Genomic DNA, 24,008 nt, shown 5'->3' with positions numbered 1-24,008 from the left:
CTGACTCAAGCGTCTGGTCATCACCGCTTGGCTTCACACCCTCACTTATATATATATATATATATATATAAACAATAATAATAAAGAATAGAAAAATCTCCAATAAAATAACTAGGAAACTCTGAATAAGTGGGTTTTAAAAGAGATTCACTCACTGACAGTAAGAAGGAAAACTTTGAGGTCACAGAAAATCAGGACTTAAACTATTAAGAGCTTTACTGGTTATTACTAAAACTTTAAAGCTGAATCATACTTGAGGGCCAGAGGTGCAAATGTCAGAGGTGTCAGTATTTAACCAACAGATTTGTAACCAGGAAGGAGGGAATTCAAGACTGGTGGTGCACAGGGAGAATCACCTGCACCAAAGATAATCAATTGATTGGTGTTCATATTCATCAGAATTCCTCCATCTTCCAAGGTAGGGAACGATACATTGCTGGTTAGGCACTTTTTCCTCATCTTTAAAGACTCGCTTGAAAACTTGCACAAATGTCCCGTTTATACAAGACGTCAGTATTAGTTCTGAAGTTAAACGATGAAGCAAATCCACCCTCTAATACCGAGGAAGTACAAATAATAACCTGGAATGTTAAAAGGTCATAATCCTGAGGTTCACTCAAAGTTCTCCTCCAGCATTTATGGTTGAGAAAAGCAGTTAGACAGGAAACTAAAGAAAATCACTACAGAAATCCCGGTAGCTGGGTGCTAATACTTCATTCCAAAGTAAACCCATTTCGTGCAAGTGTGATTATCTCTATACAGACATCTGGATTTAGACCAAAGTTGATTTGATCAGAAGTTTACACAGAATCAATTATGGAGCTGCAACACTATAGAGAACTAAACCGAAAGTCCAGAGTATTTAGTGACAGCATGACAGTGTCTTCATTCTCTGATTTGCCATCATCCCCAAAATTTTGATGCAAAGTTGCTACTTCTGCCTAGTGGAAAATGTTTCCTTCATCCTGGAAAAGGCACTGATCATCACCAAACTGTTGATGGTGGAAGCTGCTCTTGGAGGATGCTCCGGTAGCAGTCTTTATTGTGAGGGAGTCTGCTGCCTTGGCTGGGGAGGATCCCCACACACCACTGGTCTCAGAGGCCTGACTGTTGGCATGAAACAGGGCTGGGAGCTCCTGATGAACTGTTTTCAGATGCCCCAAACAATCAGAAGGAGGATTCATCAGAGAACATGGGTGCAGCCCTTGAGAGTCCGATTCCCGTGAACGTATCAGCCTGTCTATGATCACCTCTGAGGTCTTCACCTGAGAAAGCTCCGCACTAGAGGTGCCCTGATCCTGTAGCTGAATCAACTTTAGGAGATAGTCCTGGGGCTTGTTGGACTTTCTTAGGGGTGCTGAAGCCTTTCAGGTTCTTGATGACTGATTAGTTGATTGAAGTGCAATCTTACTGGCACCAGTATCCTTGTCTGTGAAGCCCATTTTGTGTAAATCAACCATGACTGCATGGGTTTCCTTGCAGGTAACCATGGAGGAAGGGACCTATCCTACTCCAGGGGTGGTACGTCATCTAGGGGCGGGACCCCGCAGACACGGCCATTGAAAGGACCAAATGAAACAAACGGTTCCGGTACAGTTTCTGGCTGCCCCCAGTATTTACCAGGAACTCCCGCAGTGTAAACGCGCCTCCTGTTATTCTAACCCAGTCATCATGACAGAGTGACCTCCAGCTCTGCCCTCATCACAACTGTGTAAACAGCAGAATGGCTGACTTGATGTCAGCTGGTGCTCTTCTGGTAAGACAGAATTGTTTTTGTAGGATTATAGGTTTATTTTCATGGCAAAAAGGGACTTTTGATTCCAACTCACCTGAGGGCTCCTCATAACATTCTGGGGTAGATGCATTTTGCCATCATGCTACCTGAGGCAGCAGACAAGAAAATTAATAGTTGTGCCATTTACAAAAACCTTTGGCCGCGGCTGCGGAGCTTCATGGGGCCCGTTGATGTGGCTTTGATATTCCTGTGATTTGTAGATCAGTCAACATTGCATCAAAATGGCCAACTTGGTGTCTCTAGCTGCTATTTGAGAACTCTTTTGTAGCCTTAAAGTCTCCAAGAACAACCAAATCATGCAACAAAAAGTGCACCTGTTCAGAAAACAGTCCCAGATCTTTCTGCAGTGTGTGTGAAGGAGTCACCTTTAGGAGTGTGCTGTGGAACCTGCTGCATGTTGGTACAAATGAGCAAACTCTTTATGCCTGAGTTTATTGAATTCTGATTTAGTTTAGTGGCCACTGCAGCAGAGGGGGTCAGAGGGTTATTGGTCGTTAAATGTTGACGTGGCCTGAATCTGAACCCGGAGTTGCTCTGTAGACATAAAGCTCAGCGACAACTCTAGAGTTCTTATACAAAACTGTCTTTCATAAGCAGAGTAGTAGTGACCATAAGAATAATCATTTTATAGGCTGTTTTCTCCAGTTGTATCCTTGCGTATCTTATCAGTTCTTTCTCTATCAGCCAGGTTTGATGAGAGGTGGAAAGCTTTAGTCTTTTATCTTTTACTTTTCACCTATGAGGTGATTTTATGGCTGAAGATGGCAAATTCAGTGCTGGCACTCGTCTCCATGAATGAACCCTCGTTGTCTTCAGGTCAATTTGAAATTTTTTACATTTCAAAATGATCTGATAGGTCAAAACCAGAACTAAGTTTTGTTATCAAAATAGGAATTTGGATGACACCACAAACCCAATTTGATTCCCATATTTCCATGAACATACTTAAATGGAAACAAGAGACTATAACACTGCATGAAGACATTTGTGTCTTGTCGATTTTAATCTTACTAAAAACACAACAGTGTGACAGTAAAATGTATCCTGGATAGGAAGTCATGTAGTTGTAATACAGTAACTAAATAATTTGTTTCGGGAAATAGACCTAATGTATCAAAACCTTCCTGGCACAGCAGATGTTGCATCTACATAGCATAAATAATGTGTCAGGCCGATTAAACGGGGACTCTTTTCTTTTTATTAAGCGTGATCTAGTCTAGTGATCTAGTCCTCTTTGGCTCTTCTTCTGGCCTCCAGTTCAGCCATCATGGGCAGGGGCCCATAATACATGTTGGTCTTTATGGCTCTCAGCTTTTCCTGGTAGTATTTTGGCAGACCGTTCTGTTGAGCTCCCATCACAATCACCTGCAGTGTTCAAGGAGCAAAATACAGTGAAAGTTCATAATCCAACACTTCAGACTCAAAGGAAGTTCACACTAAAATCTCACAACAGCCTCCAATCAAGGAGCAGGACCTTCTACAGCACTGCAGGTCCGGATCTACGAAGAGACATTAAAGAATGCAACAACATTGGGTGGGCATGGCTCCGACTAGAGAGAATGATTAGCTAGCTCTTCACTGGAAGAGGACAACTATGGTCTCTCTCACACACACACACACACACACACACACACACACCGGAAACATGTGGTGAGACAGGTGTTGAAACTGGAGACCCCGAGGAAGGCTGAAGGCCCAGATGCCACCATAACCTCCTACAGATACATTGTGGGCGGTCTTCTTGCTACTGCCTGCCATAAAATAGCATAAAGGCAGGTTAAAGCTGGCTACCCTCCTGCCTTCAACCCTCATCAGTTAACAACAGAGAAAGCAGGTATCATCGGAATACCATCACGTATGGTTCCACAGGTGACAAGAGCACCTTAAATACACCGACACACAGATCACACTTATCATTCACAGCTTTTGATCTGATAAGGAAACAGCTAAATCTTTCTATTGTTCATTTTTTATTGTTCTATTGCCTTAGACTAACCTAGGATTGACCGTGAGTCTGAAAGGGAGACTTACATTTATATTGTACCTTGTGTATCATGCCATAAACTCTATTTTGATGACATCTTTCATGTCATGGCAAATATTTTATAACCCACATCAACAAAATCAGTGACCATCAAAAAAGTATTGCACAATACTTGTCTAACTGATCTAACAGGAACAGATAGACATCAGTCAGAATCCCTTTTTACACCGTGACCTAGTGCAAACCCTCTTTTTCTTACAACCCGAAAACACCCTGCTTACCACAAGTTGTTAAACTTCAATACAACATGAGCAAAAACTCTCTTCTAACCGAAGGAAACCTTGAGCAGGACCAGGCTCCCACCCTCCTACCAGTGGTCATATATGTGTGATTCATGGGCCACTTCCTCTCCAGTCCTTCCCTCCTGCCCTGTCTCTTCTCCTCCTCTACCCAGCTGGCCACCAGCAGGAGGGTGCCCCCTATATGAGCCTGGTTTAACCAAGCTCTGGTTTAGGTGGCTAGAGACAATGTTTAAGGTGACCGGCATGCGTAGATAAAGGGGACTGTGACTGAATGGAAACACTAATGGTCCCTTCTGCAAACACCATTGTGATTTCAATTTGTCCACCAGCAAATGTTGGCTTACTTGTAGGTATTGTGGTGATGGTGGGGCATACACACAGCTGTTCATTATGTAGGTGCGACAGTTGATCTCCTGGCCTTTTGTCTTCACGCTCAACTCCACAGGACTATATGCACCCAACATCACATTCTCTTGACTGGGTGGGCAGCGTGCACACGTGCATGTAAACAGGAAGAGTACACAGTTATAAGTTTCAGTGAGTAAAGAAATAAATGCAATCATGGAAAAGAGTTGAGGAAAACAAGAACAAAAAATACTCGTCTAGAGATTCCAGATCAGATATGTTCATCTTCCACACCACACCCCACACCTCATCCCCCGGGCTGTGCTCTATCGTGGCTACGCCTCCATGCCACCGGTCACTGGCAAGGCCTTTATGGTTCCCAAACACTAATTTGTAGTCCTGAAAAGTCAAATTTGTATATAAAATGGAGTCAAACATAATCAATGAAAGAGCATACTGTCACAGCTGCATGGTGGACATTACCTTGAGTCTCGCCACACAGTGTACGATCGCAGAGGGATTCTTGAGTTGGAGCCGTTCCTTCAGTAAATTGCTTCCATATGCAAAGTACAGGAAGGTGTGATTGTTCTCCATGTTAGAAGCAGTTCCTGCCAGGGACGAGAGGTCAGCAAGATGAGGGCAGTTAAGATTAGCAAAATTTTAAAAGGTTGATAGCAGCTGGAGGATTGGAGGGCTGAGCCGAATACAACTCAGCTACAAAATGACAGAAATAAAGTACTGGAATTCCAGTAGACATACACCATTCTCATGCAAATTCCACACGGCCAATGAGCCCTATTCACACTGACAATACATGGTGCCCTCATCAGAGGGCAAAACAAATGACAGTCTTTCCATAGCACCAGTACACCAATGGGAACCTTCTGCCTGGGCACATGGCCATAACGCATGGAGGACACAGACAAGCAGGAAGGGCAAATGAGCAGAAGTCTGGCAGGTGGCGCTGTTTCCACCCATAACACAAACTGTGAATACTTATATCAGTTCCTATTTCTTCTTTTCTATATTTTGTATAAAATCATGGCAGAAAAAAGTTTTATTCCATTAAAAGCTAATTATTTCATTCACTACATACTTGTGCATCAGGTTAATACACCGATCGGTGGTGAGGTGGTAGAAGCAGGTCAACTATAGGGGAAAAAAGGGTTTCAGAGAGTTTGACACAGGTCAAACTGACGACTGGGCTGTTCTGCATCTGCAGTGGTGAACTGGGGACAGGGTCATGGTCAAGGTCCATTGATTCATGTAGAGAATCAATTACAAGCCATTTTGGACGGGAAGGTGTCGCTATACAAAGTTGCTATGAGGCTGTCAAGCTGCAGCCCACTCAGGGTGCCCATGCTGAGCCCTGTCCAACACCAACAGCACCGACAGTGGACCGGTCCTCATCAGAACTGGATGAACCTCCCTGACACAAACCAAAGCCAGTTCACAAATGGTTTGAAGAGCACAGCAATGTTGACTTGTCCACCAATAACCTGAGATCTCAATCCGTGTGTGTGCGTGTGTGTGTTTGTTTATGTCAGACACAGGAAAAGGAGCAGTCGTAATAAGTGTTCAAAGTTTGGCAGTTTTATGACTTACACACAGTTATAAAACAGTTATAAGTAGACTGTATAGCCATTTTACTAAATCTTTTGTACATCCTTATTGAGACGCACTAAATGTTTTATAGATTGAATAATTTGTAACACAGCTCCTTAGCATCAGCCTCAGCACTGGATCCCCATGGACCTGGGTGCTGAGGCCCCCTACTCTACTGTCTCTACCCACTCCAGCAACACCATCAACAACAGGTGGTGTTGGTGGAGGGTTCTTGGGTCAAGCCCCAGTTGCTGCTGGCAGGAGAGGTGCTGGGATACCTTCAGTGCACTGCTGAGGTACGCTTGAGCACGGTACCAAACCCCCAAATGCTCAAGGCCCCTGTCTGGGCCAGCCTACCCACGTCCTTGAGGATCTATTATGTCCTCAGGAACCAATCACATCACCAGGGACCAATCACATCCTCAGGGACTAGGGACAGGGACCAATCACATCCTCAGGGACTAGGGACCAGGGACCAAGCACATGCTCAGGGTCCAATCATGTAGTTAGGGACCAGGGACCAATCGCATCCTCAAGGACCAATTACAACGTCTGGGACCATTCAGATCCTCAGGGACCAATCACAACATCAGGGACCAATCATGTCCTCAAGGACCAGGGACCAGTCACGTCCTCAAGGACCAATTACATCCTCAGGGACCAATTACGTCCTCAGGAACCAATCACATCGTCACGACCAATCACATAGACCTAGACAGACTTTATTTGTCATTAAGATTTGCATCAAAATTAAATTATGATGCAATGGCCCAGTGCACAACAGGAATAATGACAATAGTATTTACAAAAATATAAATATACATATAAAAAGAAAAACAGAAGAACTTTGAATAAAAGATACAGGTATAAATATTGCACAGTCCAAAAATGTGAGACAATGCCTCACGACAATAAGGCACAGAGGTCCTAATAAGAGCAGTCCTGTGTAGGTGCGTGTGGTGAGGGGGGGGTTAGGAATGTTAGGATGTGTTGAGGAGTCTTATGGCATACGGGAAGAAACAGTTTTTGAACCTGGCTGTTCTGTAGGCTGCATCTTGTTATATTCCTTATTCTTGTTATATTGCTTCTCATTACTTAATGTTTCTTATTATTTGCTAATGCTTAATGTTCATGATGCTTGATGTGTCACCTCGAACTTCTCTGGTCAAGGGCGACAGAAATGCAGCTGCTGTGGAGAAGTGGCATTGACTGGAGACAGAGCTGCAGGGCCTGACCCAGGAGGTGGGTTAGGGTTAGGGCCTGACCCAGGAGCTGGGTTAGGGTTAGGGCCTGACAATGACCCAGGAGGGGGTTAGGGTTAGGGCCTGACAATGACCCAGGAGCTGGGTTAGGGTTAGGGCCTGACAATGACCCAGGAGGTGGGTTAGGGTTAGGGCCTGACCCAGGAGGTGGGTTAGGGTTAGGGCCTGACAATGACCCAGGAGGTGGGTTAGGGTTAGGGCCTGACCCAGGAGGTGGGTTAGGGCCTGACCCAGGAGGGGGTTAGGGTTAGGGCCTGACCCAGGAGCTGGGTTAGGGTTAGGGCCTGACAATGACCCAGGAGGTGGGTTAGGGTTAGGGCCTGACAATGACCCAGGAGGTGGGTTAGGGTTAGGGCCTGACCCAGGAGGTGGGTTAGGGCCTGACAATGACCCAGGAGGTGTTCTTTTAATCTGTCTGATATGGAAGAATGTGCTGTGTGCGAGCTAAGCTAATCAAATCAGTGAAGACCTACGTATAATCTCACCATTATGATTTACAGTCTTTGCTTTGTATGGGACCTGCTATCTTGTGTTTCCCCCTCCCTTTAGGCACATTTGAATTCTGTGTAACTAGGGACCTCCTAATCTCAATAGAAGGCGGAATATGTGCGTCAGGACGTGTTGGAGATCTTTAACTGAGCACATCTCTCCGTCCTCCTTGCTGCAAGTAAAACTTAAAGCTGTTGTCTTTACCTCATTTATTTCTCTCGTGTTTTAGGTCGTTTGAACCTAACAGAGGAAGTGAAGTCCCGTTGATTTTCTCCATTGTCCTCACCACCCACTTCAGAGGCAATAGAGGCCCCTGACCAGACAGATGCAACTGGTCAGTGAGCTCTCTATAGTTCCCCTGTAGAAGGTGGTGAGGATGGGAGCAGGAAGATGTGCTCTCCTCATCTGTTGCAGAAAATGCATGCTCTGCTGGGCCCTTTTTACAAAGGTTCCAATGTGTTTTGACCAACTCAAAGAGTCCGTTATCTGCACCCCCAGGAACCTGGTGCTGCTGACGATCACCACTACTGAGCTGTTGATGGTGAGAGGAGTGTGGCTGGGCTGGTTCTTCCTAAAGTCGACAATGATCTCTTTTGTTTTAGAGATATTCAGAATCAGGTTGTTGGACTCACACTAGTCCACCAGATGCTTCACCTCCTCTCTGTACGCCCAGTCATTGTTGTTATTGATGAGGCCCACTAATGTTGTGTCGTCTGCAAACTTCCCAATGTGGTTAGTAGTGAACCTGGCGCAGCAGTCATGGGCCATCAGTGTGAACGGCAGTGGGCTCAGGACACAGCCCTGGGGGAGCCGGTGCTCAGGGGGAAGACATTTGAGACTCTTTTTCCCACCTTCACACACTGAGGTCTGTTAGTGAGGAAATCGAGCAGCCAGTTACACAGGTGGGTGCTGAAGCCAAGGGGGGACGAGTTTATGTATCGGATGCTGTGGGATAATAGTGTTGAACGCGGAGCTGAAGTCCAGGAACAGTATCCACACATGTGCATTTTTTCCCTCCCCCTAGGCGCCGATGGAGAGAAGATGGCGTCCTCTGTGGAGCGGTTGGGACGATAAGCAAACTGGTATTGGTGGAATGCTGAGGGGAGTCTGGAGATGATGTGCTCCTTTACCAGCCTCTCAAAGCACTTCATCATGATGGGGGTGAGTGCCACTAATCATTTAGAGAGGAGGTTGTGTTATTTTTTGGTACCGGTATGATTGCGGCAGTCTTAAAACAGGATGGTACCACAGCCTGGTGCAGTGAGCTGTTGAAGATGTCTGTGAGCACCCCAGCCAGTGGGTCAGCACATTCCTTGAGCGCCTTTCCTGGTATGTTGTGTGTTGTCACATCATTAGCATTGACCTTGATTTTAATGATTCTGCTGCCTTGATATTCGGGTGTTGTGCACCAACATGACTCTCCTCTTTAAACCTGGACGCACCACTCACACCTCCAAACGGTGACCCCTGACCGCCACACCACGACCTCTTATCCTCCTCTTCAGCCTTGTTGGAGGCTACCGGAGATCAAATACAACCTCGCTTCCAGTCAGCGCCGCTTTGAGTCAGCTTTGGGCTTTTTTTCGAAGCCGAGTCACAGTTGAAGTCCACATGACGCCACGCCATCCTAAATTTAGACTAGATTATCTTGAAAGATTGGTTATTTCACCAAAGAATTAGGATCTTGTAATTGGTTTTATTAGGTGTTTTATGAACTATTTGAGTTATGGCCCGTGCTGTGTGCTGTCCAGCTGACAGATGATCTCACACCTTTTCAAGCTTCAATGATGCGACGCCTGCAGAGCCGCTTCACACACCTCAAAGTTCTGCTCTGCTGACCCAGGGGGCGCTCTCCTCGGTAGATGAGTGGGCAGCTATCACACACAGGGCTCTGTGCTGCTGCACCCTCCTGACAACTTCATAGATTTGGGACGCCTCCTGGTGATTGGTTCTTGCTTTTGTGCCAACTTAAAAGAGACACAAGGAACTGAGCTGAAAGTCAGGACTCGTAGCTCGAATCACTTTGATCACATGACACAAGATGGGTTCGAACCCTCATGCGAAGCAGTAAAACGATCGTGTGTGAATGTTTTTCATTCTTGTGGAAATGCTGGTTAACTTTAATGACCTGCACAAATGAAAATGAACCTTGCATTAATCCTTATGGAACCGACGGACATATAGGTTGGTGTGTCTGGGCGTGTCAGTGACAGGCGTCAGTGATCCAGGGTGAAGCCGAGTGCTTCCTGACTGTTGACCACAGGGCCATAAATTGTGACTCCAAATATTTTAGATGACACGCCAGCTACGCAATCAACTGAGCAAATCAAATGAAACCATTAAACGACATGAAAAATCTCCCCAATTAAAATATGAGTTTACTCTTAAAGTCTCTTTTTTACACATATACTAGAACAGACTCAGACTACAGGGATCACGAACGGAAAAGACAAGTCAAAGTGCATCAAACACAGGTCTGCTGTGACCAGTGCTCCAGAAAAAGTCAGACGATATCAAAAAAATGCATCTCTAACACAAATTTCTTCCCCTCCTTCTGAGTAATACTGTTTACAACAGCATTCCAATAATTCTATTAGCATAATCATCTTCTTCAGTGATTCCCATTAAGGACTAACAGAAGTCTGTAGTGAGCAACACTGAACTACAAACGCATCTTTCTCCAACGAGCGGCGCCTCAGCCTCCTGCAGCAGACCGTCTTCCTCACATCTTCCAGTCCCAAGGGATGCACAGCTCCCCGTCCTGCATCACTGAGTAGAAGCGGGAAACACTGATGTGGAGGCCCTGCATCTGGGGAAGCTGCTGCTCTGTCAGTCTTCGACAGCAGAGAATCATGTCGCCAGAAGCGATGCTGGGATCCTTGGACAGGGACTTCAGGGACAGACCTTGGACACACAGCTTCATCACAGCCTCCTCCTCTGCCTGTAAACTGCACACACGAGAAGAGTCTGAACAAAGCCACGAGAGAGTGAGCTGCTTTGCACAAAGACATCATAGGGGCTGTGGCTCAGGTGGTAGTGGGGGCCCAGGCTCCCTCCCCCTGCAGCCTGCAGGTTGACCTGTATCCTGTTATCAGGAAATAATGTGTAAATCTGGGACAGCCGGCAGGTGGAAAAGAGATTCAGTTAGCTATTAAGATGGTTTTACAGGTGTTGGCCACAGGTCATTTGTCTCTCCTCAAGCCGTATGGCTGATCTCCGACTGGTAGAGGCTGAGGAAATGTTCCAGGGCCATTACTGACAGCAGCAGCACATGGTGGTTCCGCCCAAACCCTCCAGGTTGATACACCAATAACAGAATCCAGACAGTGTCAGGAGACAGGCCAGTAAACAGGGAGAGGATGATGAGCCACTGTACCACCACCACATTGCACCGCAGAGTGCCTGTGTGCATACAGAAATAGGGCGGGGGGCATAGAAACAAGAGCAGAACCTGTTTTACCAGACTCACAGGCTTTGGCGTTGTGTGCGGCGCCTGGCCTCCTGCGCGTGCCTCTGGAGGAACAGCTGAAGTTTGGGAGGGCTAAAACTGGGGGGCATAATGAAATGTCCCATATCGTGCAGACTTGGGTGAGAGTGGCTGCTGTGATTGACAGAAAACACTGGTCTCAACTCCACGTCAGAAGACAGAATATTGTGCTTGAGTCTTCCAAAGGTAACGTGACATCATACTTGTCCAGCAACACGCTGAGTCCCTGGAGGCTCCGGGGGTGCAGGTAGAGCTGGTGGGTCATCAGGGTCTTGTGGAACATGCTGAGGTTACTGCAGTGCTCAATGATAGGCTGGACCGGTCCAAACCTTTCCAGGTGTTTGACCTGGACCCCACCCAGCAGAAGGCTAATCCTCTCCTTCAACCAGTCGGTCTGCTGCTGCAGGCTGCGATAGACGGACAACTGCTGAAACAGCTGGAGCCACACAAGAACTGAGGTCAGAGAAGACTGAGCAGCATTAGGATCATATCACAGGGAGAGGAGCTGCAGTACTTTGGTCCACTGATGATGAACATCCATGGTTCCCAGCATGACATGTCCAGAAGCATTCATTCCTGACTGGTCCGCAAACACTACAGTGTGTCCTGAAGAGACAGATCTATAAAAGCTTCCTTTGTCCTTCAAGATACACACCGCTCCATGTTGTATACAACCTTAGTGAGACATTATCACTTTCTTACATAACACTGCGTAAAATAAAAACTAAAACTTTTGACCTTGTTTTTACGTCTGCACTTTTTACAGGATCCGGAACACAACGAGAAAACACATAATTCTTCCCCACGTCTATGCATGTGCACTGTGTATGTGTGTCAGTGTGCGTGTTAACAGCAGGAACCCTGACCATGATGACTAAGCATTCAACCTAAACTTTATACTGTTGTGTGTGTGTGTGTGTGTGTTGTCTTCTCAGTATACTTATACTTGCTCTGAACAGCGTACGTAGGCAGCTTACACTAAACTAGGCAGCTGTCTCCAGCTTTACCTTGAAGGTGGATCAGAGCTTCGGGGTTCTGCTGAGCCAGACGACTGAGACTCTGGAGCTGGCTGCAGCGGTGGGCCAGCCCCCAGCTACGCTGCCACCTGCACCAAACACCCATTAGCTCTGATAACCATTACAACCATTAGAATAATACAGGATCATGTGAGGAACAACACGCTTTTAACAACAATCTGCTGGCGAGCAGCAGCACAGTAGAACAGTCAAATTTACCACAAGGCAGAAAACAGCACAGAGACATACACACATTTATTTTGATTTATTTTATTTGATAAAACCATTTTTAATCACGTGTTGTGTGTAACAAGAAGGGTTCCATCAAATGGTTCATGCAGCAGAGCGAAAGAGGCTTTATCGTACTGGGTTAAATCATCTTGACTGGAACCTACCTGATATCAGCCAAATCAAAATCATGGCACAGTTCCTTCTTCAGTCTGCTCAGGTCTTCTCTCCGAGGAAGACTAGTGTTGTATCTCTCTGTTGCTTCTGCTTCGTTGTCTCGTACCCAAGAGCTGACAAAATTAAAGCATTCAATAAATGTAAAACTCACTTCTTCCCACAGACATGTTGACAGATCACTTTTATTTCATCCAAATGGCTAATTTAAAACATAGGTAATACTAAAATGAATATAAGGAGATATTTTTCAGGGCTTAATCACAGACTGCAGAAAAGCTCTTCTCAGCCCCTAAAAAGCAGGTTTTCATCACTGCAGTGTCACTTTTCAATAAATAGCAGAAGCACAAGGTTTCCTTTTTTCACAGTTCAAATGTGTTTACAGACTTGAACTCTTCTGATATTATAATATACTGTTAATATTGGCAGGCTTGATCCTTTTAAAGTCATATCAAACTCCTCGTTAGTGATGAGGGGCTTGGGCCCCCTGCATGAGCAATTTATAAGAATATTTTTTATTTTGTGATCAAAATTAAGATGAAAATTAGAATTTATTTGTTTTTATGACATTGTTGACTGATATTGATGAACTAAACTGAAAATCATTCGTAATGTGGAAAGGTACTTTTTCACCCTATATGTTGCTGTTGGGGCTCTTACACACACGAGTCCTGGGGTGATTAAATACAGATTTAAATGAGTATTTTCACGCGCTGCAACATTATCCACCAATGATAAACCAGCTATGTAATCTGTTACTGTGTAAAATACACAAAATAAATGCTACATTTAGCTAAACCTGATATATCCTCAAGAAAATGCATGGGTGACCTGAGTGTGGGCTCCCCCCTCGTGGCCTGCTGCAGGTCCTCCTCAGGGTCTCTGAAGCCAGTGAAGGCGTAGTACGACTTGTCCCACTTGATGGGCCTGTAGAAGGGCACGGCTGGCTCAGGTGTCCTGCCAGATTTCTCTGGGCCTGTCTTCAGTCTGCTCATGTGCTCCACAGGCAAGCTGCAGGACTTCAAAATGTTCGTTACCGTGCTCAAGACGTCCTTTGTGTGGAGGGTGAAACTCACCGTCCGAAACCCTGAGGAGCGAAGGAGCATTTAGAGACACAAAAAGTAGGACTTCTAATCCTGGAAACTGTACCTGAGCTGAGACCAGAACCAGCATCAGTCACATGGTCCTTTGTTTCCCTGACATAAAAAGTGAGATTGACTGGCTGAGCAGAGGGTGATCCTGGTTTCTGAAGGTGTTCCAGGTAGCCATTCAGCCTCTTCAATGAATCCTCATTCACTTCCTGTAGAGCACAACAGCAGACATGATCATGGAAGAATCTCTTACGCACAATCTCATTAGCAGGAGACTAATGAGCGTAAGACCAAGGTGCCCTTCATTCTCAACTGATATTCGGATAATTGCCGTGGGTCAACGCCTACCCGTTCTTTGGGATACTGAGCAAAGAAGTCCGGATGAACAGCAAAGTAAAATGGCCGGAGTGCGTTGACTGCATCTGCCCCCGACAGAGCTCTCTGCTGAACTGGGGCCACATAGTTTTTTGTCAGCCTACAGAAGGAGAATAACAGACAAATTCTCCAGTTTGACGCTTTAAGGTAGGGAAAGACTTAATAAACTAAAGGGACTATACCAACCTGATGGTGCATCGCAGGAGAAAATTGAGAGACATAACCATCAAAGGTTGCCTCAGCCTCTCTGCAGCTGGCCCATCAGCAGCCCTAAAGCCAAGTGCAGCCTAATGAATTAGAGTTTGCTTTTTAACAGAGGTACAAGAAGCAGGGGGAGATACAAATACTATGTAAATCCAAACTGATTTTGTTTTAGTATTAAGTCGCGGTTGGAATATTGACACTAATGCAATTTTAATTTCCTTTTAAGGCATTTAAAAATTAACTAGGAGGAAATATTTTCTAGAAACGGTTCATGTCAAAACACAAATACATAAATTCTTACACATAATGAATTCATATCGATATTAATATTAATACAGAGCTCTTTGATTATGCAAACGGTGTGTATGGACCTGAATTTACTTGCAGGCTATCAGGGTGTGGGGTTAAGAATGAATAAAACACACTAGAATACTGTAAAGGTCAATGTTGATATATAGAGTCTGGCTCTTGGAGGTCAGTGCCTTTCGCCGGCTGACTGGCTACACATTTAACCATAATTAATATTCACTTGCCCTTGTCATTCAACAGTCGTGTACTGTAGCTAACAGGGCCTGGACAACGGTTAGCACGGTAATCTTTCATAAACTGAAGTCTGAAGGTTTAAAGTTCTGGGGAGACTCGGAAGAACAGCGCAGATTTAAATAGCTCACCAGCTGTTTCTGCTTCCGCCTCCGTCTCTTCTTCGTCACTTTTTAGCGACCCGCTCTTCTTCTACGCTTACCTGATGTTGACAAACCAAACAAGCTCACACTGCCGCTGACCGCACCGGAGTACTCACCGCCTGGACGTGCAGGAACAGCCGGGGTTTACAGTCGCCCGACACCTTCGACACAATTTCGTTGTTTTTGTTTATCATGTATAGTTTACCGTAATAGAGTATGGATGGCTAACTGACGCTTGAAAATTTTATATACAAAAACTTGCAAATCTAGCAGCACCATCCCATTGACAAAATGCCCATTTAAATTCAAGCAAACTTCTGCTCCTGACACTGTTATATCCTCTGAGCGAATTTCAACATTAAAATTAGCACTGTCTGATGGAATTTTCCATTCAGCAAAGGACAAGTAAAAGGGTTCAGGATGGCACTGAGGAATGGCTCTAAAGCAGCCTTATAACGGGCTGTTATAATTACCCATATTCGTCCCATATTATCTGCAGTAAAGCACTGTACTTTTATTGCTACAATGGAAATACCTGACAACCGCCTTATGTAAGCATATATAGGTATAACACATGAATGTTATCACCAAGAACCAGGTCAGAAACCCACATAAACAGGTAGAAGCCGCTTCTATTTAATGAAACAAACACTAGGAAATATAGTAAATAAAATTTATTCTCATTGAGACCAAAAAAAAAAAACCTCAGTCAAATTGAAGTCTCTGGTCTTGAGTCAGTAGCTGCATATACATTTTTTGGAGGTACTGATGTAGAGAGGAAACAGGTCACAGGGGTTCACTTCCGTTGAACTTGAGTGAAGGATGAGGGCAGCTGGACGGGCTGGACAGAGTGGAGGGGCTGGAGAGGTTTCTTGCGTGAGTCTGGGGAGATTCTCTGGACCGTCATGGGCAGCAGCTGATTTCGTTTGATGATCTGGAGAGCCAGCTGGGTGTTTCCTGAAGACACAGCACATGCAAGAGATCCCACTCATCCATTCAGGTCAATAGTTACTCACACGAGAGACAGAGGACAACAATTACTCAAAGTTGAAAAAAAAAAACTGTTCCACACACCTGAGTTGCTAATTCAATGTCCCAATTATGTGACAGAAGAATAAATATAATATTAGATTATCAGTAGTCACTTTCTATTTAACAAAAAAGGATAACTTGTATAGAAAAGAGAGATTTTTGTTGTAAGGGTGTGGTGTAGTGCTCCAGACAGTCACATGTGGCTGTAATTATCTAAGTGGAACGAGGAAGCAGTGAGTGTTTGGTGGAGAACCAACCATTCTGCAGCTCCAAGTACACTCCTAACAGGATGGCTTCTGGTGGAATCTCTCTAGTGTTCACCATGGTTGCAGCCTGTGGAGGACAAACCAAATCACCAACAACTTCACGGGGAAAGGACGTGGACCGAAGTGTCGCTTAAACTTTGCCCTATTGTCTCCTCTTCCAAAAGAAGTGAATCAGGGCTGGTTGGAGGTATTCTGGGAACAGCCCAGAAAACAGAGACCCAGCAGTTGTAGCTTGTAGCTTCTTCCTTTAACCGTTCCTGCTGCTTGGCCTAAATGTGAACCCTCAGGATGTGTCTGTGTGGCTGCTGTGCAGACGATGGGTAATTTGACTTAAATCCCATTCTCTGGCTGTAAAGTCCCACTTTGTCCTGCAGTTTCAGTGGGACTCACATCCAAGTTCTCAGTTTTGGTTGACTAATACAATAAATCTTTATGTCTAAATGGATGCAGATGTCCCGAGCTGCAGAAGGCAATGGATTATATCGCCACACCTACCTGATTGAGGCATTTGCGAGCCTTCTCGTACTCGCTCCTCAAGCAGTAGGCGCTGCCCAAGTTGAAGAGCATCATGGCCCGAGCAGAGGTCACGCTACTGGGGTAAAACATAGGCGTCTGCTTGCCTGATTTGCGCAGACACACAAAACAAAAGACAGTTTTAAAGAATGCAAAACTGTTGCTAAAACAAGGAATCATTCTCAGCTCAGCAGGCATCGTTGCTCTGAGAAGATACAAGGCAACAGAGCAGCGTCGACTCACTCGACTCAACGGGCTCGTCTCCTTTGTCAGATCCTGGGAGAACAGGTACCACATTAATGATGAAATAAAACTTTGAGGCTTCAGGAGCTGCGGGCTCGGGGACCTACCTTGGTCCTGTTCACTGGTCAGCACCCCCATAGACACATCGCTCACATTCTCTGGATTGAGATGAGCGATAGCGTCAGAGATTCTGTCCAATGAAATAAGCGCTTCAGCAGCGTAGAGGTGACCCAGGAACCTGAACACACAGAAGAGGGGGATGGGTTCTTGTTGAGTCTTAGTGGGGGAGTGCAGTGATCGATGGTTTTAAAGACCAGAGCCGGTAGTTACTTCAGAGATCCTGAAACTTTGGCTTGATGGAGCAATTTCTCAGCATGGTTGAGAGCCATCAGGTTGTCCCCCAGTGCTAATGCCACATAAGCGCTACAGGCCAGGATCGAGCACCTACACGTGGAGGAGAGGATAACGTGTAACGGCAGTGTATTAGGATTTCTCAATATCCCTGGAGAAAAGCTGTAAGTGGAAGAGGAAAGCAAGAAGACGGGACTGATTACCTGAGGTTTTCTATTTCCTGCTTCCTGAGTGGAGATGATGGAGCTGCAGACAAGAACTTGTCAGCCTCCTGACCTTTCCCACTGCAGAACCAACGATAAGTAATTAAAACCAGCAGGATATAGCTGATCATGACCTCAGCTGTGAGCTGGGTTTGGGCATCATATACACCAACCTGCAGACGTCACTGTTCTCACTACCACTCTCCGTGCTCCCCGACTGGCTGGTCGCCCTGGAGTTGTTCTCCGTCTTGATGTCCTGCGGCTGATGTTCAGGTAACAGCAGCAATGCGTTTCTCAGACAGATAGCTGCAAACTCCATACTGGCTACTGGAATAGCTGCAGACTGGCCCTCACTGTGCAGACAGTCAGATAAACATACAAGCCAGAGGCGTCAGCTTGATCGGTGTTTGAAGCCGTTAGTGAGTAAATCAGACTTTAGTAGATAATAAACTAGATATTTCTGATTGTGTTGCATCAAATCTATTGATAAAGATGTTTAAAAGAAAAATGATGCACTTATTAATTTATTCATTGGAAAATTATTGTATGAAGTTGATGGTGTTTATGGAGTTGGCACTGACCTGTACATACTATTCTGGTTAGACTGGGATGCCAGAATGACCTTGCGATGGTATCCCTGGCCGACAATAGACTGAACAATACCTTTCTTACAGGGTAGACCTTTGCTCTCCTGCTCGGACCCCTGGGAATTAAAGACAGACAAAAAACACAATTATAACTTTAAATAAAACATTTTTGTTTGAACATTTATTCCAAAGCTGGTAAAGCTAAATCCCTGAGCTGATCGTACACTCGTCCTTTAACAAAAGAAAACAAACCACTGCTAATCTTGCCGTACCCCTTTGTTAGCAGAGATGCAGCACTCTGCCAGCCGCAGCCACAGTCGTGAGTTGGAGTGATAAACCTGCACCGCCTCCATCAGACACTCGAATGCTGCCAGAGGCCTCCCAATGTGCAGCAGCTGAATACCACAGTTATACAGCAGCTCATAGCGCTTGGTAGCCAGTAGTGCGCACATGGGGATACCCGTGAACTTTTTAGCTAATTAAAAGAAAGACAGAAATAAGAGTGCTTGAGTAAACACACGGATTCAACACGGTTTATAGATATTTCATTCTGGCGTAAAGTATCTTCTGACTGGACTCACATTGACCGTTGCTGCCGTCCCCCAGCTGAGCACAGGTGTGATCATTCTCCTGTAGTGCTTTCTTGAAGTAGAATATACCCAAGTTATGCTTCCCCATTGCAAAGTGAATGCAGCCCAGGTTATTCCAGAACATACATCGAACACATTCACCTGAATGAGATAAAACAAGTGTCACATATACTGCTGATGCCACCTGCATCACCACTGACGACCAAAGGTGGAAGCATTTGTTAACACATTGACGATCTGAACCGGTCCAGCTCAGACTAAATGGGCCTGTACGGCTCTTTTTGAATGGTGAGAGGATGAAGTAAAACAGTTGTCACCCGTCTTGATGGGTCCAGGATGCTCTGCAATGTTGGAGCTGTTTAACAGTTTGACTGCTTTCCGATAGTTCCCCCTCAGGTACTCAAAATTACTCTTCAGAAAGAGCGAAGGTGCCGACTGATGGAGACAGGGAACAAGGCCGTCAATGAACGGAAAACTTTGCTGTCACTGGAGATAACAATACAGTAACCGACGGTGTTGTTTCAACACTTTTGCCACCTGTTTTTCCTAATAATATCTTTAGAGGAATCATCATCATCATCATCAGTACTGGGTAATATCCCTGAGCATCAGACTTCAAGTAGTCTTTGATAAGCCCTTATAAATGGAGCTGCTCATGAGGTAAGGAGGAGATGAAAGCTTTTTTAAAGCTAAAAGTTCTTAAAAATCCATAATGGTGCTAAATAGAGGATAAAACCAGCATTAGCTAAAGAATACTTACATTCCCAGCGGTGTTCATGACAGACTTGATTTCCCTTTTACAGGCCTTAGATGATTTCATCTGAATGTAAGCTCTGACTTTATACTGCAAATCAAAAGGCAATCACAGTTAATTAAGAGTGAAGGCAACAGAACCAGCGTCACCATCTCTTCGCTCTTACCTGGTGGATCTTTGATTTGGCTGCCTCAGTCAAAGCTGTGACCTCTGTTTTGTGGCTCACTCCATCTTTGTTTGAACTGTTGTTCTGGGGCAAGTAAAGAAAAAATCATTTTAAGAAACATTTCATATTTCATATATTCAGATTTGCCCTTAAACAAAAACTGCATGGCCATATACGGTCTGTAGGGACATATACCCAAAGATGTTTTTGTCCATTCAACAGATAATCTGGGTTAACTTAAATGAAAAGAGGGGAAGAAGGAAGCTGAGGAGCTAACAAATGGGGGAAACGTCACACTGAGGTCAGCAGAACTGAGGATGTGGGAAAAGGACTCTGTCCGAAGCATCTTTAGCTGGTGCTCCGAGAGGCTGCGACCATCAAGATTAGATGGAGTACTGAGCCAACAATAACACAGACATCATGAGTTCAGAGTTAATGAAAAGGTTGGTAAAACCTGGTTTTATTAAGTCATGATGGCAATAACTACGGTAATTGATGGCACCTGTAATTTCCACCACAATCATTTCTATAGTGGCTCTTACAGGACGAGTCAGTTTAACATGTTAACACTGCCCACTAGAATACTTGTCTTTCAGTGCAAATTTGAATGGTCATGTGAGTGCAGGTGCACACCTCTCCTTTGCTGTTTTTGTTGTTTCCATGTGCAGACAGTTTGTCGAGCACAGCCAGCAGGTGGAGGGCCTTCTCAGGCTGGAACGTGAGCAGGTACAGATCCACCAGAAGGAAGCACACGGCCTGAGCAAACTTCTCTTCTAGGGCAAAATGAACAACACAAAGACTCTTAAATCAACCCAACAATAAACAATGCAACAAACGGGGCAACTATTTCCATCCAGGCAATCTTTTGTATGCTGCGCTGTTATATTCAGCACCCCCAGGGCTGAGGACACGTTAAACACACCTGTACCTGTTCAACAGAGCATCAGCACTTGAAAGATATGCAAACCTGATGTAAATGTGACACTACATATCCTGATTACCGGTACACTTGTGCTTCTTCAGACCCAAGCACTTAGTGGTTCGTTTGATCTAAATAAGGAGAAGAATGGTGTGACATCAGAACCTAAAATGAAGGTAGGTAACCCAAGACCAAGACCGACCAGGAACTGTCAGTCTGATAACCCTCAATGTAAGAGAAGGTTCTGAATGAGCAGGGGGATACAGAGCGCCTCGCCCTGACTTTCCCGTATGACTGTGGCCAGACTGTGAACCTGCCTTCAGGGGCCCTACAGAGAGGTCCCACAGAGAGGCTGACGTGAAGAGGAGTGAAAGCAAAACACAGCTGTGAGCTGTGGTTCTGCCAGAAGAGGCAACCTTCCGGCACTGACCGTGGTTGGACAGGCACAAGGCGTTACGCCTGAGACGCTATCTGAAATTCCCTGGCTGTGGATAAATGCCAGCACCATTATATTTGAGCAAAGACTATTGGATATGACAAAAAAAGAGGGGAGAACGTAGGAGAGGCGTGGTGGTGGTTGTAGTGGCTGAACGCTACGGTCCCTTCCTCTACAAACATGCTCTCCATCTCCCATGACAGCAAAGGTTTTGGTGAAAGGTGATCATTAAGATCTTGGGTCTTGAATCTACTGGTAAATTTAAAACGTCTATCACACCAACAACTGATCATCCCATGTGTGATCTGAGAACTCCAACCCACCGAATGGTTCCAGAAACTGGTAGAGTCTCTCTCCTATGCTTATGGCCTCTGAAAACTGCCGCAGGTAGTAGTGGATGATTGCCTGATTATAGCAAAGCAAACTATTCTCAACGTCATCCAGACCATCTGCATCTTCTGCTGTGGTGTGAACCTGCAAGACAAAGACAGAACATGAGAGAGAACCTGAACAACGGGCTCCCTGGCATCAGCTCAAGAATGTGTGCTTGAGCAGCAGTTACCTGGTTCTTCAGCACCATCAAAGACTGCTTTAGGGCTCCTGTTGTTGTCTGGCCACTTTTGTAAAACTTCACAATAGCTTCATTCATGGAAATCTTGTAGTCTTCTTTGTTGAGCTCCTGGAGGCCCTCGAGATGCTTCAGAGACTCATCATACCTGCCAGCCTGTCAGAACAAAATGAGAAGGTATGTTATATCAGAATGGCAGCAGTAGAAACCGCAGCCACTTCTACTGGAACACAATCATCAAAGACTGCCTCCACCATGGGTGTGTGTGTCCCCGGGGTGTGTCCTATTCATCTTGGGCTGCCAACTGCCTGTTAGCAGAGCTCCTAGCATCTTCCTGCCTGATTTTTAAACAGACTTTTTCTAGAACTCAGAAGAAAGCTGTCACTTCAAGGCGAAGGGAGGGGGCAAAGATGAAAGGTAGAGACAGGTATAGAGAAGGAAAGGAATGCTGAATGATCCACAGGATGTCAAATATATATGTGTGAAATATAGTAGAGGCAGTATTATGAAATGCTCACTGCTGAGGAAGTACCACTGTAAATTCTGAATGGCTATATGGGAGATTGTGCAGTTACGGCCTGAAAAAGCATCCCCAGGCAGGAATATCATTCTCAACATTGTCATTGCTTGACACAAATGGCTTAAAGAATGAATCAGTACTAAAATTCTGTCGAAAAACAAAAGGCTTGAGCTCAGAAAGCTTGTCAATATCACATCAACCAGGAGGTGCACCCTAAATTAACAAGATTATTTCAGTGTTTAAAAGGGTGTTGGCTACCAAAAAGGCTTCATAGGCGCTGGCTGCCACCTCCTTCTCCTGGTCCGTCATTCCAGGTGAAGGTGAACCATCATGCTTCGACTCATTTTGTTCTATCAAATTGACGAGAGGGGGAAAAAAAGGTCAGAGACAAACATCAGTTTCCTTCTCAACACATAATCTTGGTTTCACATGATTCTAAATTGCTTTAAATGTGTTTGTTTTTCTCTGTTGACTCCTAACATCCTTTATCTATCTCTAAACTCTGTTTGCATTCCTGAAAGCACGCAATTCAAGTGAACTCTGACAGTCAACTGCATCTCCTTGTTAATGCACCGGTGTTTTCCAGCCTTCAGGCAACGTTACAGTAGCACCAACCTGCCGGTGGGAGCAGAAAACCAAATTCCACCCACCTTCCATTGCTCATTTGCGCTGAAAGTCTGCCACCTGCAGTCTCAATTATTAGTTTGCAGCTGGGACCTTAAAAATATGAATGGCTTGGTCGCCACTTATAATTTGATCTGAGCACATTTTAAGTGAGAATCTGTCGGTCTTCGCGATCTGTCACAATCCGTCGAACGAACTTGTTGATCCTGTCTGCAGGCTTTGCAAACGCATGACGGGCCGTGAATTAATCAATCATGCAGCGCATATATAAATATATAAGCTCACCATATGTAGTACAACACTACAGAGACATTAAACTATTTTGCCACAGTGGGTCTCGGAGCGGCATGTCTCACAGCTAGGCTAACATTTACCTAGAGAGCTCACGGAGAACAGAAGCGGATGATTCACAATTAACAAGAATCGATTTCTTATGTGCACGGAAATTTTTAGTTTGGAAGTAAATCAGCATCAGTTCGATGACTTACAGTAACCTCAATCTTAGCATAAATAGCAACACAGCTAGCTTTAGCTCATATACTCACCTAGGTTTTCTGCCATCCTGGTGCCTTTTTAATGACAGAGACAATATGAACGTGTTTAAGACTTGGTTCGATTGAATTCCCTTATTCGAGAGAGGGGGGTTTAAAAGGGTGTGTGAATATTTTATTTCTAGTGTATGTTCAGCCAAAATCTGACCGCTCCGCTCCCAACAGATTCTTCTTCGTCTGCCTTTAGGAGATGGCGTTAGAACGTGACAGCGCCCCCCGCGGCCAGAACTCGCACTCTCCTCGCCTTTGGACGATAACGCCCTAGAATTCTGCCCACACACATAATGTTGCAGCTGATCATTTCGTATCCTCCTTAAAGTATGTATCGTTTGGCCGCTACATGTACATTAAGTGGGGTGAAATACTAGCAATTAGAAATTTGGATTAATTAAGGATATACTGTATTTCATATCCTAGCAGTAGTTTTGTGTCTTGCCTGCAGACCACAGAGAAAGCAGGTGGAGAAATAGTAAACTGGACCAGTACAAGATGCAACTTTACTAAATATACTTATTCTGGTAATCTATCTACATTTGTTGCCCTCCAGGATACACATTTTCAAATATTTTAGGAGAGCTGCATTAATAAATAATCGCCAAAATATTGGTTTTGTTTACTTAATCTTTCTTTTAACATTTGTTTTTA

General features: G+C 44.9%; 3 protein-coding genes across 7 annotated transcripts; all 3 read right to left on the bottom strand.

Annotated features, from left to right (window-relative positions):
- Positions 1–2,787: 2,787 nt before the first annotated feature.
- On the bottom strand, positions 2,788–5,225 carry ggctb (gamma-glutamylcyclotransferase b). The gene is made up of 4 exons (XM_057045362.1): positions 4,910–5,225; positions 4,680–4,825; positions 4,426–4,558; positions 2,788–3,160 (listed from the first exon to the last, which is right to left on the bottom strand). The coding sequence occupies exons 1-4, from the start codon at positions 5,018–5,020 to the stop codon at positions 3,020–3,022; spliced, it is 531 nt and encodes a 176-aa protein (XP_056901342.1). The 5' UTR covers positions 5,021–5,225; the 3' UTR covers positions 2,788–3,019.
- A 4,917-nt stretch (positions 5,226–10,142) lies between these two features.
- Positions 10,143–15,159, bottom strand: tcaim (T cell activation inhibitor, mitochondrial). 4 transcript variants are annotated; one of them, XM_057044772.1, is made up of 11 exons: positions 15,029–15,159; positions 14,340–14,423; positions 14,127–14,253; positions 13,837–13,987; positions 13,519–13,774; positions 12,681–12,803; positions 12,277–12,374; positions 11,784–11,875; positions 11,473–11,705; positions 11,252–11,380; positions 10,143–10,730 (listed from the first exon to the last, which is right to left on the bottom strand). In XM_057044772.1, the coding sequence occupies exons 2-11, from the start codon at positions 14,378–14,380 to the stop codon at positions 10,505–10,507; spliced, it is 1,476 nt and encodes a 491-aa protein (XP_056900752.1). In that variant the 5' UTR covers positions 14,381–14,423; positions 15,029–15,159; the 3' UTR covers positions 10,143–10,504. The 4 variants fall into 4 exon arrangements, with proteins under 4 accessions (XP_056900752.1, XP_056900750.1, XP_056900751.1 ...); XM_057044770.1 differs by having other exon boundaries at positions 11,252–11,383; positions 15,029–15,158; XM_057044771.1 differs by having other exon boundaries at positions 11,252–11,383; positions 14,891–15,031.
- Positions 15,160–15,699: 540 nt separating this feature from the next.
- cnot10 (CCR4-NOT transcription complex, subunit 10) lies at positions 15,700–23,568 on the bottom strand. 2 transcript variants are annotated; one of them, XM_057044768.1, is made up of 19 exons: positions 23,358–23,568; positions 22,447–22,538; positions 21,663–21,824; positions 21,424–21,574; positions 20,379–20,518; positions 19,746–19,829; positions 19,586–19,669; positions 19,143–19,260; positions 18,817–18,966; positions 18,508–18,710; positions 18,230–18,351; positions 17,822–18,001; positions 17,649–17,729; positions 17,425–17,538; positions 17,202–17,332; positions 17,095–17,127; positions 16,834–16,958; positions 16,330–16,405; positions 15,700–15,997 (listed from the first exon to the last, which is right to left on the bottom strand). In XM_057044768.1, the coding sequence occupies exons 1-19, from the start codon at positions 23,371–23,373 to the stop codon at positions 15,837–15,839; spliced, it is 2,223 nt and encodes a 740-aa protein (XP_056900748.1). In that variant the 5' UTR covers positions 23,374–23,568; the 3' UTR covers positions 15,700–15,836. The 2 variants fall into 2 exon arrangements, with proteins under 2 accessions (XP_056900748.1, XP_056900749.1); XM_057044769.1 differs by having other exon boundaries at positions 20,379–20,515.
- Between the last annotated feature and the right edge of the window lie 440 nt (positions 23,569–24,008).

This window comes from Takifugu flavidus, chromosome 10 (assembly GCF_003711565.1).
Source record: "Takifugu flavidus isolate HTHZ2018 chromosome 10, ASM371156v2, whole genome shotgun sequence".
Classification (NCBI taxonomy): Eukaryota; Metazoa; Chordata; class Actinopteri; order Tetraodontiformes; family Tetraodontidae; genus Takifugu; species Takifugu flavidus.
This window is presented reverse-complemented; position numbering and strand designations above follow the sequence as displayed.